Below are 16,688 nucleotides of genomic sequence, written 5' to 3' on the forward strand. Positions count from 1 at the left end.
GGGACATGTATAATTGAGAGGTACGTGTGCATAGTTTTGAATGTCACCGAATTCTTAGCGTACATTTCAGCTTGAAATTGGAACGAGTTGATGTCTGCACGACAATCCAGTATGGCAGCTGTTGCTCTTTTACTATATTAATATATATGACGTGAGCGTAGATCAATGGTCTATGTTTAACCCACAGTGCGATATCAGGTTTCTGTGGGTAGATTTAACTCTTTATCCAATCGTTGATTGTAATAGACCTGAACTTTGATTTTGCAGCTTCTGCATCATCTACGCCTATGGACCCGTCATACCCAAAAGACTGTATGCCGCGTTTTCCTGTTTTCTCGTCTTTCCCGCGTAATTTCACCAGAACGATTAAAAGAAGGCTAACGTGACCTCCTTTCTGGATAGTTGGATGCTAACTTTAAACGTGCCATACAATTTGCTGAGGTGCGCGGGGTGCAGTTGCATCATACTACAGGCATAATAGCTACATACTAGCTATAGCGCAAATGGGATTGCGCAGCGTAGAGAAAATGACCAGTCTTCATATATGCGTGAGTGAGTGAGTTTAGTTTTACGCCGCACTCAGCAATATTCCAGCCATATGGCGGCGGTCTGTAAATAATCGAGTCTGGACCAGACAATCCAGTGATCAACAGCACGAGCATCGATCTGCGCAATTGGGAACCGATGACATGTGTCAACCAAGTCAGCGAGCCTGACCACCCGATCCCGTTAGTCGCCTCTTACGACAAGCATAGTCGCCTTTTATGGCAAGCATGGGTTGCTGAAGGCCTATTCTACCCCGGGACCTTCACGGGTCTTTATATGCGAGCGAAGCGACCAAAGGTTGGCAACGAACTTCCCTCGCTTCGGTTCAAAAAATATTTTTCATGTCAAAATAAAATATCGCCACCATAAAGGTACGCTCCCATTTCCTCACTAAGTTGTGCTCTCAGACTTCCAACGCCATATTTAATAATTACTCACGTGAAGTATGTTTTCTTCAACATTTTAAGCGCAACTCGTGGTACATCAGAACGATCTTCGCCTCCATTACTCCTGCCAGCTTCCGCTTCAACGCAGTGAAGAAACAGGTTATTATTCCGTATAGAATACATGCAGAGTTATCTCCCCTGCTTCACACGTCCACTACGCCAGAAGTGTTTTTATTGTAGAATAAGTGTTACAAAAAATATAACAATAACGACGACACTTCAGAACGTAAACTCTAACAATTCATGATAATATTAGGCAATGTGGTATTTCTTTTTGATTTCTGCTCATTCTTGTTCCTTCACTCCATTGAACCGGAAACTGGCAGGGTTATGGCGTATCTGTAACTGAAAAGTAAACGTCCATGCCTCAGAATTCGTCTAGATTGTCGCCCTTTAGAAACAAATTCCACGGTACTTTCTTGAAGGTAAATGAATGATAAGCAAACCTCCATAGCTGATACTGCACGGTAATGTTCATTATGCATCAACTATATAATATACAATAATTCACTTATACAGCGGCTAGTATCCATCTGATGGACACCCACTGGACACTATAATCAGAATCTGATTATCATTACCCCGGATATCTGCCTCTTAGGCGCTACAAGATTATAGTTACATGACTTTATCTCACCGGGTACCCATTTTCTGCTGAGTGAACAGAGGCAAATTTGAACCAACTCACATGCCTAAGGTGAGACCACATGTTTCCCATGTGCTTCATGTTTTCCATGTGCGTCCTAGAAACTCTCAGGAGTCAAACTGCCAAACACGTTCACCCTTCCAAGGACTGTCCGAGCTCGACAGTGCTCAACTTCACCTGATGGTGACCTGTCCTCTTCGCACAGGGCCACCCGCCACCAAATGCACAACTATATGCACAAACTGTACCATCACTTCAATATAAAACCAAGGCATATGTTAGGTTCATCTTTTTATTATACCAAATAGTTAACAGAAAAATTAGTGCAGGCAATAGCCCCTCATTTGTTGACATTTTAAACTCATAATCATTAAAACTGTATGTGTGCGTGCTATGCACGCATACCTTATTTTAACTAGAATCCATGCATGGCGACATTTGTGTGAGTAAGCGAGATAAGATTCATAGTCACAGAGGCAATATTTCAGTCACATCGTGACTAAAACAAGTAAATGCACTATAAATACATGTAAATTAAATATGTATAAATTAACAATTAAAGTAGTGAAATTAAGAAACTCTCAACAAAGGACAGTAAAATCTTATCACTATTAGAGAATTGAAACTAGCATCTAACTTTTACACTAGACAAATAGTTTCGACAACACAATATAAAAATGGGTTGGAGATCACCAACAACTGAATATATGTTACCATGCTAGGGTCCAAAGGGACTGACAGTACTTTTGCTACCTTCATGGACCCAAGCCGGATTTACATCATCCTCTAAGCCGTTGGTGAGTATATTTTAGTCATAACCTAAATTAACAAAATTGCTAGTTTTAAAATATTTGGTAAGCTAACAGCATTTGGAATTCAAAACGTGTTAAGGCCGCTGAGTGAGTTAATATTTATCGTCACATCAGCAATATTGCAGCCATATCGTGACGAGAACAATGAATAATTACATTGTAGATCAAGACAATTTGGAACTAAAACCCTGTTGACGGAGAACAGTATAACCGCTAGTATATCAAGATATTCATTTAAGACTAGTAATGAAACCTAAAACAGTTTAACAAGAGGGCAATACAATATAAAAATTGACTATAAATTGCCAACTGAAGGTAGATCACTATTACAAGGGACCATGGGGACTTGCATTACTTTTGCTACCTGCAGGGACCCTAGCTGGTTTTACACAAAGTTTCAATATGGATTTGGCTTTGGTGGGATTGGTCAGGAAATTGGGGACCCAAAAGCTTTTGAAAATGTTTTCAAGCAAAACTTGTATGATAATTTATATTTATTCTTGAATTCATCTCTATACTATTAGGGTATACTCTATGCTCTATACTACTAGCAAATTCATTCTTAATCCTGAAAAATACCTAACTCTTAAATGCCTTCTTTAAGATCATAAGAATTTCTTTTTTCTTCAAAATTTAGATGTTGTAATTTTAAGTTAGAAGTTGAAACTGGTAAATATAAAAATGCTGTTTTTGAAGAGAGGTATTACCATTCATGCCAATCCAAGGGTATTTTCCTAGTTGATGATGAATGGAATGTACAGTTACACCTGGATATACCGCCCCTGGATATACCGCCAAGCGGGTTATACAGCCATAAATTGCCCGGAGGGATATCCTCTACATGTAATTCCCTGGATATAGACTTTGCAAAAAACGTTTTGAGAACAAATCTTTCAATTCCCTCGACATAACGCCACGTTTGATCACCAACTCCATTGCCTGTTGGATATAATGAAAGAGCTAATAGGTTTCTTTTGACGATAGAATATTGTTCTTACTATGAAAACAATTTTGTTAAATGAAGTTAATTGGCGTATTCATTACCAAGTTGACTTGCTACTTGCCTGTACAGCCAGCAATCAGACGCCCTATCTACCCCCAAGTGATTGTTCTTTGTCACTGATAATGCCGATGCGTGTACATCGTACTGTCCACCCTTGATATACCGCCCAAATTTGTCCTGATACTTGGTGGTAGTATATCCAGGGATTTATATGTAGAGGTTTAACTGTATTATATGTTTGTGAAACATATTCCGTTTACAGATGTAGATTTATTTTAGCATTGATTCTTAATAATTTTGTTCCACTGATAAATTCCAAATCTAACTTCTAAACTGGACGGAAAAAAGGTAAAGGTATATACAGAGCCGAAAACTGAAAATGGGACAATCTGAAAAGATTGTTGAAAAGGGGGTACTGAGATGTCTCAATGAGTCTGCAATAGTTTCTACGTCATTTATATAATTATTAATGCGTGACCTAATGATTTACATCCGATATGCCTGATCCGAGACATTTTATTTCCTGTTTTTTATATATATTGCTAACATTTGTACTCCATTGTACTGCAGATACATAACCTTAACGAGAATGGTGTGCATGTATTAAGAATTGAGACCATGCAGTTAATGTCTATTTGTTATAAGCGGTAATGAACACTTCCGTAATTTGGTGCACAGAGAAAATGTCACTATAACAGAACAATGTCACACATATGCACTCATGAACACACTGACACGGACACATACACGCACGCACGCGCACGCGCGCGCGCGCGCACTGAGGCACACATAAAGAGAAAGCCATTGCTATTGACAGATAAAATGTGTGTAAAGTAATTAATGATATGAAAAAAATAGAGGTGTATACATAAGCTGCCTTACACACATTGGAATATGGCCTTCTACATAAATGTAGAAAATAATGATGAAAAATGCATGCCACCTACACTATCAAACCCACTAGATACCTCCGACTTCATGCATAGAACTACACATGATGTAGGACATGCTTGCAATTTGTGTCACAACGAACAAAAATGCCCTACGCATATTAGAGCATTGCACCACCTTCTACACGTATGTAGAAAATGATAATAAAATATTAACATGCGTGTGTTTAAAGTAACCTACATCAACAGATCCACTGTGACATCTGAATTCATATATACACATGATGTAGGACATGCTGCACATCTGTGTCAAACAATACATATTAAATATGAGAAGACAATGCGAAAAAACATATAGTGCTCTGTCTGATATAATTCAGTTTACACATAATAGAAATGTATAAACATGTGTCACTTTTTTACTCCACTTTATATTAGTTCCTTGTCATTAATGGACCTGAAATATACGTACTTTCAGACAGACTGCCCGTAATACAGACGAACACACAAACGTCTCATTTCAAAATCATGGAGTACCACTGCGGAATAAAATAATACAAAGAGACAACCATTGTCAGGAATCCTCCGTGACCTTTGTACATAATGCATATATACATTCTGAGCATAAAATGGAAATACACACGGACACGCGTGCGCACACATGAAAGGAAAGTCATTGTCACAGACGGATAAAACAAGGTTTTGTATGCAGGAACCTACAAATCAGCCAATACACTGTGATGACTAGATTTATATATAGAAGTATACATGATGTAGGACATGCTGGCAATATGTGTCTAACAATACACCTTGAAGATGAGAATACGCTGCGATAAACATTAAGTGTCCTTATAATATTCATGTATTACATGCTACAATACGAATATACTGAGTGACCAGTTCATAGTTCTCACTGCCCTATTGTTTGCAATGATTCAGCTCACACGGAATACATATATCACTTATTTACTTCTCTTGATAGTAGTTCTTTCACATTAACGAACCCCAAATAAATATACTTTCGGCCAGAAAGGTATGGAACGGGTTTCAGCGTGATATGGATCAACAGATACACATCTCATTTCAAATTCACTGAGTAATCACTACGACATAAGATAATTCAAAGAAGCAACCATTGTTAGGGATCCGTAACCTATGTACATAATGCATATGCAAATTCTGAGGATAACATGGCAGTGTGCCTATATCTGTTTTCCTTACACTGTTCCATTCTTTCACGTCAATGCTGGCATTAGTGCAGGAAATCAATGCACTAAAAATGTAGACAATGCCTATCATATATGCTACAACTTCACATTTTGATGAGTGGCTGGTTTCTTGTCTTGAAGTTGGGTGATGTATGGTTTAGATTGTAGCGTCCGGACTGTCATCTGTGGATTTGCTACAGTGTCCTCAAGTAAGCCGAAATATGCGTTGAGGATCATATCAATGCGTTTTTCTGTGAAACAATCTTTTCGGGCATACAAAGCAATGCCTATTTTCTTGGACAGTTTCCTGTTGAGGATGTCAAAATAAAGTTCTGTGTTAGGGCCAAATAATGCTTTCACCCGAACAGTATCACTGACATCTCCATGCATATCATGTCCCTTACCCATATTCCTCATCTCATCACTTCCAAATGTGACAAAGGACGTCATGATGTTGTTGTAGTGATCCTCTGGAAGGAAATGCTTTAGATCTCCAAAAGGAAATATGCCATTTTCTATAAACTTCTCAAGCACGGTACTGTTTTCTCTGAGAAATGTGATAACCGTCAACTTTTCATCATCTCTTACTTCACAGGACAGTGGTGTAAAATTGACACCTCTTCCAACAGATGTTGTTAACTTCGGGCTAAAGATTCTTTGATCGACATATGTTGACAGAGCAAATTTCTGACCATTTGCTCTGGTCGACCAGAGAAGTTGAGCGAGTCCCACAAGGCACTTGAACCTCGACAACCCTTCTTTGTCAGTGAAAGAGTTAAGCTTTTGGTACAGATCAGCTGACACAAATCTTGTTTCACTTATACTGTCCATTTGCGGTGTTGATGATCTTGTTTTGTCAGCAAAAGAAATATATGGAACTGTTTCGAGTGTTTTCATCCAATATCTCTTAATGTCTTCATATCTTGGTTGAAGGATTGTCCTTATTTCTGGACCAATGGGCACATCTGGAGCCGTTTGTACATCGCTTAGAGATTGGCCCTTTGAGAATGCTAGCCCGATATTCATAAAGTCGTTAATTAAAATTGTAATTCCCTGGTGGTCAAAGCCAATTCTGTGAAAGACAATGATGAGACGAGGGGGACTTCCTTTCACAAAGACAAATCGTATTGGACCTTGGCGATCAAGATAAAACCGCTCTTCTGTGAGGCGAGTAACATCTGAACGATTTGTCGAATCACATATCCTATAGTCAATATCTGCCTCGGGACTCAGAGTTGATTTTCGGGCTTCTCCATTCGCATCATGAAAAGTTGTCCTGCAGATTGGATGTCGTCTGACGTTTTCCTGGAGTATTTTCTTGACAGACGTTGGCTCTAGAATACTAGTATCAGGAAATTTCAATTCCACAATCAGTAAATGCGATATGTGGTTTGGGTCTCTCATGTAGTTGTCAAAAACAAACTGTTCTCCTGGGGTAAGGATTGGGTCAGACTCTGATGAATATTCGATATGAAGCGACTGCTCATTTGTCTTATCATAATTGCTTTTGATGATACCATCATAAATGTACTGTGAAATTTCTGTTACTGAAGCATTTTCAACATTCAGTTTTGTTGATGACAGTTGAACGTGTGTATCATCCATGATTTTCCCAGTAATTTGCATGAAATTCATTGAGTCAACTCCCTGATCTCTGGTTCCCTGGTCCACATCTAGTGAGGATTCATCAATCATAGCTACATCAATCACCACAGCCTTCACGTACTTCACAAGTTTGGCCACAGCATTTTCCTTTGGCATCTTCCTCAGTTCATCAAAGTTGAATGTTTCCTCAGTAATTGGTGTAGCTGAGGATATTGCTGTCTTAAATGGAGACAGGACTGATTTAAATCGAGACTCCAGTTCCAGATTGGATTCCCTGCGGAGTTTCTGTCCAAATGTTATCAAATGGAGACCACACATAATGATCTGTGGCTTATTCAACATGAGGATGTGTGTGAGACAGTCTGGTATACTTCTCTTGTGTATCAGAAAATATCCAAACGATTCCATTTGTTTTATGTGTCTTTCTTGCAGCATGCCCATATTCAGAGGACCCCAGTTTACAGTCTGATCACACTTGCCATTTTGCCGCCTGACATGAGCTAGGGCATCCATGAATCCATTCCCAGCACCATAGTTTGTCTGTCCAGCATTTCCAAAGACAGACGCTACTGATGAAAACAGCACGAAATAGTCCAGGGGGAGATGATCTGTCAGGATATGCAGGTTCCAGGATCCAGCAACTTTGGGAGAAGAAGCTGCCTTGAACTTGTCCCGAGTCATATCTAAAAGAACTCCATCATTTAGAACAGCAGCTCCAAAGAAAACTCCTTTCAAAGAATATGCAGGGAAACGGGTTTCTAGCTTCTTCAAAGCTGATCCTATTTCCTTGATCTCTTGGACATCAGCTGACTGAGATGTTACAATGCATCCGTGCATCTGGGACACATACTTCATTTCATCTTGTTTGCTTGGATCAGGTTTACGTCTGCTGATAATAGTAATGCACCCAGCACCTTTGGATGCCAGATACAAGACACATTCCCAACCTAGTCCTGTCATTCCACCCACAACAAGGTACATTCCCCTTCTGTCAAACAAGAGAATCTCAGGTACCTTTAACTGTGTTGTGGTGACACTGTTGTTGTTCTCTTGCAAGCTGAACTCCCATGTTTCTAGGATTTCTGCAATATTGACCGGCGCACTTTGGTGCTTCAATGCTATGTCTTTGCTATCCTTGAAAGAAACACCTATCCTCATGATATTGTGGTTATGTTTCTTTATCCATGTGTACAACTTTGGGATGTGTTCATCCATTTGATTTAAAGCAAGTAGTTCGTGAGTTCTGACTGTTGCTACTTTTAGCCTTGGCTTTGCAGACTTCAGGAGATGTATCACTTTGGCTGACATCAGTTTCTCTAAAAATATAAGCTGTTCAAGACAGCCCCATGCAAGGACAATCTGTTGTGCTAGTTCTGTTGTAATTTGAGTAGTTGATATGAGCACATGATGTCCTTTGTGGCTTGGTATTTCCTCTGGAGTCAGTAAAGAAACTGTCCTGGTTTGTTTTGACAACAATATCATTTCCATCACTTCAGCATATTTCCTTGTCTGGTGTGAATAAAGTATCACCACATCTTTCATGCTGCACTCACCACACATTCGCCACAGACAGTACAACTTCAGCATAAATCCTGTCTCAAAATGACCTCCTAAGTGTTTGACATTCAGAACAAATTTCATTGGGACATAGAATTCATGTCTCACTTGTTGTGGATAGCAGGCTATGTACATCTTTCTTCTGCTACTTTTTACTGCAAAACCAGTTGATTCAAATGTAACTACAGGATTTCCCTTGTTGATTCCCATGTAGTCCCCATTGTCAAGAGGAAACAGAACTTGTTCCGACAGGAATTTAGAGTGAACTGCTACACACTGTGCACAGAGCAAAATGTCATCTTTGCCCCTTTCTTGCTTGTTTCTTGATCTTGTGAAGAAAGGCTGTGATATTTCTTCCGCAGAAGTTGAGACAAGAATAGTATCCAGCCTGGTGCTCTTTCCGTCCAGTCTAAACGCAGGTGTAGAGATGTTTTCCTTTTCAAACTTCTGTTCATATATACTTCCACAAAGGCTTTCAAATTCAGCATGATCTTTGACTTTCAAAACTTGCAATATTGCAGACATTATCTTAGTTTTATCATATTGGTCCAAGTTTCCAATATTCATATCCAGAGATTTTACAAACAGTTTTGGGAATTCCCTTCGGACACATCTAATAAATGCCCGAATACCTTCGTGAATGCAGGCGCGAACATGAGACCTCCTATCTTGATGTTCATTGTCAAATGGAGATGCCAAAGTGACAATGAGCAAGGGTGACTTGATGGCATGCTGAGACATGTTTTTTATCAGAGAAACTATAGGCATGATTTTCTCCTCCAATTCTCTCTCTACTTCCATTCCATTGGCAACGATGCGAGGCTTGGCTTGAAACATGACTACTATTCCAGATGACATTACCAGGTCGGGACCATACCCATTGTTATGTAAAACTGAAATATCACGAACTACCAATGGATGCATAATAGATCTTGACAAAGATGTCTGATCACTAAACACGGCAAAGTTTGCGTTTTTGTCAAATTCAAGTTTATGATCAGGTTCAATAACTACTGATCCAATTGTGTATGCTACATTCCTGACATCAAATGTATCCTGGGCCATGGCTTTCACTGTAAATTTCCCAATGTGTGCAATGACATACCCTTCAGATGTCAGCAGCGAGAGTCTATAGCACACATACACATCACTTTCTTGCAACACTTTCAAATACACAAACATTCTTTTGTCAATCTTTCTCTTGACTGTCAGGCGTTCCAAAGAGTATGGAAGCGTATCTTTCATATCAGGTGTGACAGTTGCAGAAGCTTGGAGCATGGCATCTAGAACTGCAGGGTGAAGAATTGTATTGTGTGTCTCTGCCTGGAGCTGTGAACCAACTTCAAGTAAGGTCAGACTTTCCTTTTCAGCTATTTGACTACCTGAGATGACCGACATCATTTTCCCGTAGCTGAAACCACTGTTTTCTAAATGGTGATACACTTCCTGTCCAGTTATGTAGTGTCTACATCGTTCTTTGATTGGCCCAAGTTCCACTCTGTCTGGTGTGTCATCCACAGGTGTCTGTTTTATTTTTACTTCTGCATGGACTATCCTTCCTTTCCTTATAAGAAATGTACCCAAAGTATTGGAGTCACCCATAGTGTTACACTGTTCAATATCAAGATTTGTCACTGTTCCTGATTTCATAACGAATGGGGTTTTGAAGGTCACAGAAACACTGATTACACACAAGTGGTAGATGGTAATCATTCTTGCTAATGCAAGTGCTGCCTCTGCATAAACAACACCCGGTAGGATAATGACTCCTTTCACTTTGTGTTCAAAAACACTCTTGAATCTCTGAGGGTCAATGACTAAGCTAACTGAACCAGATTCGGTGCTGCCTTTGAGGAACAAATGGTCTCCTTGAGTTTCTTTCCTGCCCTTTAGCTCCTGTTGTTTATCTACTGACACCACTAACAGGGGCTTGGAATTGAAGACATAAGATGGATAGCTTGTTCTTTGCATCTTATCAGGAAAGAAAGTGTCCCATTTGATGTTAACGCCATAGTCATACAACAAGATGAGTGACTGGAGAATGTCATCGTAGGTCGCTTTGACATGAAGAGAAGGAATGGATGTGACGGAGAGGCTAGAATCTCTGAAAATGTCCCCTAGATGTGATTTCAGTACAGTCCGTGGGCCTATTTCAACAAAAATGTTCATTTTGGATGTTTGTGCAGCACTTTTGATTGCATCACAAAATCTAACAGGACTTCTTACGTTTAAGCCCCAATAGGTCTTTGACATAACTGTACTTTCATCCATATCAGGATCAACTGTCGAGATAAATCTACTTCTCATCTTAGATGTCTTGATATCAGATAAGATTTCATCTAGCTGAACTCTTGCTGAATCCATAAAATGACTGTGGAATGCACTTGTTACAGGAAGCTCATGAAACAGTGCATTACCACCTGTGAAATGCTTCAAATCCTCTTTGACTAAAAGAACGGACCTCTCATCCCCACTGATAGTGCACGAGATTGGGCTGTAATAAAGAGCTACATCTATCGTACTCTCAACTTTCCTACAGGCTGCCTTTACTTGTTCTGTCTCAACATTTCGGACAAGCATCATCTTTCCTCCCGTGGCTTCAGCCAGGATGCGAGTCCTGTGGTAGATGACCCTCACAGCTTCATCCAAGGACAGGATTCCTGCAACATGTGCTGCAGCCACCTCCCCAACTGACTGACCTACAACAGCTACGGGCTTCACCCCCCAGGTTTCCCACAGATGAGCGAGAGACACCTGACAGGCAAAAATGGCTATTGGACCAAACAGAGGATCATTTACATCATCACATTCAAGGAGCCGCTTCATCAGGGACCACTGAACAAACCTGGAGAGGGATTTGTCAATTTCCAAAATGCTTTCCTTAAACTGGTCATTCTTGGAGATGAGATCATTGCACATTCCTTCCCAGGCTGTCGCCATGCCACAAAAAACAAATACAGTGTTTTCTTTTTCAGAAAAAGATGGCTGGTTTCTCTTTTGTAACTCTTCTTCTATTTGAGATTTCAGAACAACATGATTGTTTGCAAAGAAAGCTTTTCTGAATGAAAAATGTTCTCTTGCTATACATGAAGTGTAAGCAACAGCACTGAAAGAAGAACCGGTACCATTTTCAGCGAATTTTGCTATTGACTCGTATAACGTTTTCTCACTGGAGCCTGAAAAACAAACTGGTACGGCAATATCATTCATAACTGGTGTCGCTATCGTAAATGATTTTATCACAGCATGGCTGTTGCTACCCCCAAATCCAAATGAGTTGACACATGCAATCTTTCTATGAGTATTCCAGTCAACATTTTCTGTTGGTACAACAAACTGAAACCTGCCAAAGTCTATTGCTTCATTGGGCCTGTCAAAGTGTAGGGATGGCACGATGGTGTTGTGTTTCATCATCAGCAGGACCTTGATGAGTCCGGCAACACCTGCAGCTCCTTCTAGATGGCCGATGTTGGTCTTCACAGAGCCCATATAACGCTGATGAGGATACTTCTCAAAGAAGGTTCCCAGAGCTGTGCCTTCTACTGGGTCTCCTCTTTTGGTCCCGGTACCTGAAGAGATGTTGTTCGCAAGCTCAGATTCAGATTGAGGAATGAACTAAATGTGATCTCCAAAATGGGTTGTTTACTCAGAATTTTGTCATCCTTTTGCGAGATCGAGTTCAGTTCTGTCAAAACATTGGGTTTTTCAACATTGAACAACAATCTGACATATTGCAAACGTAAGGAAATGCTTCATTCCTTTATGTAATTAGCCATTTATAAATACAAGTGTTAACCAAAGATATACCCACATATCTTCTGAGGTTCAGGTCAAATTGTCGAATATGAAAGAAATATTGACATTGAAGTTAGTGGTAAACATTTAGACAATGAGTGGAATTCTCCATGGGTTTCAATTTTTCTTTGACTTTGACTTGCCTCAAAATATACAAAACGTTCCATCATAACTTACCATGAGCTTCAATATAGTCTACTTCAGTCGGGTCGATCCCGTGTCGTGTGTATATTTCATTGAGCAGTTCTTGCTGTTGTTTCCCTGATGGTGCTGTGATGGGCGTAACCTGGCGACCATCTTGATTCAACCCCGTGACAATAGTCCCCCAAATGTTGTCACCATCATGCAAAGCCTGAATGAAAGTAATGGGATAGAGGTCCATATTGCCAGAATTGATATCTAAGTTCTGAGTCACTGCATAAGCTTATCTAATCGGTGATAATGGAGCAGTATACTCACTTGACTAAAGAGTTTCACGATGACAATTCCACATCCCTCCCCTCTGGTGTAACCATCAGCATTTGCTGAGAAAGCGCGGCACCGTCCAGTGGGGGACAACATCTGAGCTTTGCTTAACTTGATAAAATATGCTGGGTGAATCAACAAATTCACACCTCCACAAATTGCCATAGAACAGTCACCTGAAAGTGTATTATGTATAGAAATATATAGATAGATTCTGGCGGAATTATAATAACTTTTGCTTCCTGTGGTGTCTGTCGTGTTTGAATTACTGAAAATATGATATCATGCAACTGTCTCTTCTCACTGTACTGAAAAATGCATTTCATGCACTTCTGTGATTACCACATAATATTCCGTGATTAATGCGTGAGTGAGTGAGTTAATATTTAAAGTCACATCGGCAATATTTCAGTCATATTGTGACTAAAACAAGTAGTAAATACACATTAACTTATAAATTATAACAGGAGTCAGAAAATAACATACCCCCTGGCCCCCACATATTTGAAAGGACAAATCATCTGACAGTTACTTGATATTTTTTTAGTTTGAATCGTTTTCGGGAAAATCGTGAAAAAAATATATATGCCATGTATCTGTAAACAGCAAAAGCATCACTTCAAGATCTGTCTCATATATCTGTTAAGATCTATCGAAAAATATCCGGAAACGAAGACCATCCCTCCCTTTGACACTAAGTCTGAATCGTTTCCATGGAAACCGGGAAAAATGAAAATAACAAAAAATTGTAAATAGCTAAGGGCACCACATTGAGGTCGACCGCACATATCTGCTAAGTTTTGCAGAAAGATATTCAGAAGTTTTCAAGTTGTGCTCCGGAAACGGAGCCCATCCTTCCCTTTTGAGACTGAATCGTTTCCATGCAAACCCTCCCAAAAATTAAAAATGCCAAATATTTGCAAATAGCTAAAGGCACCACTTTGGGGTATGCCTCTAATATCTGCTATGGTTTGCTGAAAGATATTATGAAGGTTTTGAGTTCTGCTCTGGATATGAAGCCCATCCCTCCCTTTTAAGACTAAGTCCGAAACCGAAAAAAATATGAATGATAAAAATCTGCAAACAGCAAAAGGTACAACTTGGGGTCTGCCTCACAAATTTGCCAAGTTTTGCAGAAGGATATTTAGAAGTTTTCGAGGTGTGCTCCGGAAACGAGACCAATCTGTCCATTTTGAGTCAGAATCGTTTCCATGTAAACCCAGAAAATGATAAATAGCGAAAGACACCACTTTATGTTCTGATTGATATAGCTATCACGTTTAGCAATAAAATATTGAGTGGTTTTTTTTTCAGTTAAGCTCCGGAAACAAAGCCCACCTATCCCATTAGACTAAGTCCAAAACGTTCCACGGAAAACCAAAACGTAAAAATAAACAATAAAAGTCAAAGTCTGTAAGTAGTAAAACACACAACCATAGGTTCAGTTTGATATATCTACCAATTTCGGTCTATAAATATTGACTAGTTTTTGAGTTATGCTCCGGAAACAAAATGATGACAGACGGATAGACGGACAGACAGACAAAGCGTTATGGATTAAAAACCTGTGTTACGAGAGTGTATTTTCTGTAACTTCTATTATTATTTAAGTAATAATTATTATTGGGTCACAACACTTAGTGTTTTGAGTGATAATCATTATGGGTCACATTCCGTATCCTAAATGTTCAGTGCATTTTAGTAGTTTGGCTGAGTGAGTGAGTTTTAGTTTTACGCCGCTTTTTAGCAATATTCCAGCAATATCACGGCGGGGGACACCAGAAAATGGGCTTCACACATTGTACCCATGTGGGGAATCGAACCCGGGTCTCCGGCGTGACGAGCGAACGCTTTAACCACTAGGCTACCCCACCGCCCCAGGCCTGTAAGGAAGTGCTTTAGAGTTCCTCACCTTGACTTTGTGTTTTGATTAACTTTTGACTTCCGGGAAGCTGGCCGAGAAGATTCTACGTTGATGGCGATGGTCGTATGTGCTCGAACTTTCAGGAAATGTTGACTGTATATATATAAAGGTTAGTTGCCGTGTTGTCGATACAGATACACACAGATTACTGGAGTACATATCTACCAGCCTCTCCGTAAATGCTTGACCTACATAACCGCTGTGTGACTGATCTCTGTGTTACATTCTGCATAACTGTTTCTCACTCTCACATCAAGACTTCGGTGAGTTGACATTATATTTGTGACCCATTACTTTAAAACTGACTCGGTTGTGTTGTACATGAAACCTCTCTTGTGAATCTTGATATTTTTGTTTGCTCAATATAAAGTATCACTGAAAATATGAAACTTGTCAGTGTTATATTTTGCTGGTTCTGAGGGGATTTCTCACACCTTTTGTCATGACGCATTTTCAACCATAACACCTATCAATGGACAGTAAAACAAACTAGAATATTACATGAATTTGGAAGTAAAACTAGCATCTGTCTCTAAAATGTGATGTCAAATCTGGACAGGATATTATAAAAATGGGCTATAAATCTCGAACAACTGAAGGTAGATCACCATACTAGGGACCACGGGGACTTAAGAGTACATTTGCTTACTGCATTGGTCCTAGCTGGGTTTACATCATCCCTTCAACCGTTATCAATTTAGACATATCTAACCAAACATTAAAAGTACACATATGCTACAATTAGAATAGTAGAAAATATGAATGTTTTGGTACTTCCCTGCCCTCTCGTGACGATAAAAATTTTACAGTACTTTAAGCCTGCTCGAGGATCCAGCCACTACCAATCGGAGTTCAAACTTCCAATCATAAAATATTTATCAATTTACAAATCATTTAACAAATGTAATTGTTTTTAAAATGCAATAGTTAAATGAGGACTAACAGTTTTAAAGATCCTTCATGATTTGTGATTTAACATGCTTGACTGTGATTCTTTCATCACAAGGGATGCAGAATGGGGGATCCTCACCCTTCAATAGGTATTCATGTGTTTATCTTGTGTGGCCAATGCGACATTTTCTTCTGCATCAGATCATGGATGAAAGTTCTAATGCTAGTTTTGTAAACAGAGTATGGAATAAGAAGTGGCGTCACAAATTTGTGAATGCTGCTTTGGCAGCAAGATCGGCCATTGTATTCCCAGAAACAACCGACATAGGACGATGTGGTATTGCCTAGAGCAAGATCATTATAAAATTCGATACTTTCAATTAAAAGTGGATGTTAGGAACATAGATTTTAGAGTCGGAAATAGAGTCAGACAAGATTATGTATTGATTGTGTTAGGGTGGTTTTTTAAATATATTTAAGAGATGTTTGTATGGCGTTTGCTTTTGCTGTAAAATAGCGGTTATCCAATAATCTGGAAGATATTGTTCTGGATCCAGTGACAGTGGCTCAAGCTACTGCGCCAACGGCCTTTAACCCATCTTGAAATGAGGATATATAAGTGCTATGTTTACATTCTACATTGCTAATATTCGTGGTTGTAGGTCATTTCTTCTGATTTTTCAAATGAATTGAGCGTTAGTTTAACTTCTGGCCTAACCATTTGCTCTCCGATTTGGGTTGTTATTAATTATTACTGAGGTAGTTGTAATTGGGTCACAATATTTAAGGTTTTAGTGTAAGTTATTATGGGCCACATTTCCTAGAAAGAATTATTAAAGCGGCACGCCTCTAAGGCAGTACTTTAGAATTACCTTTCTTTGAAAAACATATAAACACGAG

At 39.4% G+C, this 16,688-nt stretch overlaps 1 protein-coding gene across 5 annotated transcripts in view; it reads right to left on the minus strand.

The window, feature by feature from the left end:
* Nucleotides 1–1,916: 1,916 nt before the first annotated feature.
* Nucleotides 1,917–16,688, minus strand: part of LOC137288234 (mycolipanoate synthase-like) — a 30,982-nt gene continuing 16,210 nt past the window's right edge. For 4 of the 5 annotated variants that reach the window (XM_067820682.1, XM_067820678.1, XM_067820680.1 and 1 more), the window contains 3 exons: nt 12,968–13,149; nt 12,686–12,860; nt 1,917–12,282 (listed from right to left, as the gene is read on the minus strand). In XM_067820682.1, the coding sequence (XP_067676783.1) occupies nt 5,648–12,282; nt 12,686–12,860; nt 12,968–13,149 (6,992 nt within the window). In that variant the 3' untranslated portion in view covers nt 1,917–5,647. Of the gene's footprint in view, nt 12,283–12,685; nt 12,861–12,967; nt 13,150–14,885; nt 14,991–16,688 lie in introns of all 5 variants that reach the window. The other variant, XM_067820683.1, reaches the window with a different exon arrangement.

The sequence above is a fragment of the Haliotis asinina genome, chromosome 6 (genome assembly GCF_037392515.1).
Source record: "Haliotis asinina isolate JCU_RB_2024 chromosome 6, JCU_Hal_asi_v2, whole genome shotgun sequence".
Taxonomy (NCBI): Eukaryota; Metazoa; Mollusca; class Gastropoda; order Lepetellida; family Haliotidae; genus Haliotis; species Haliotis asinina.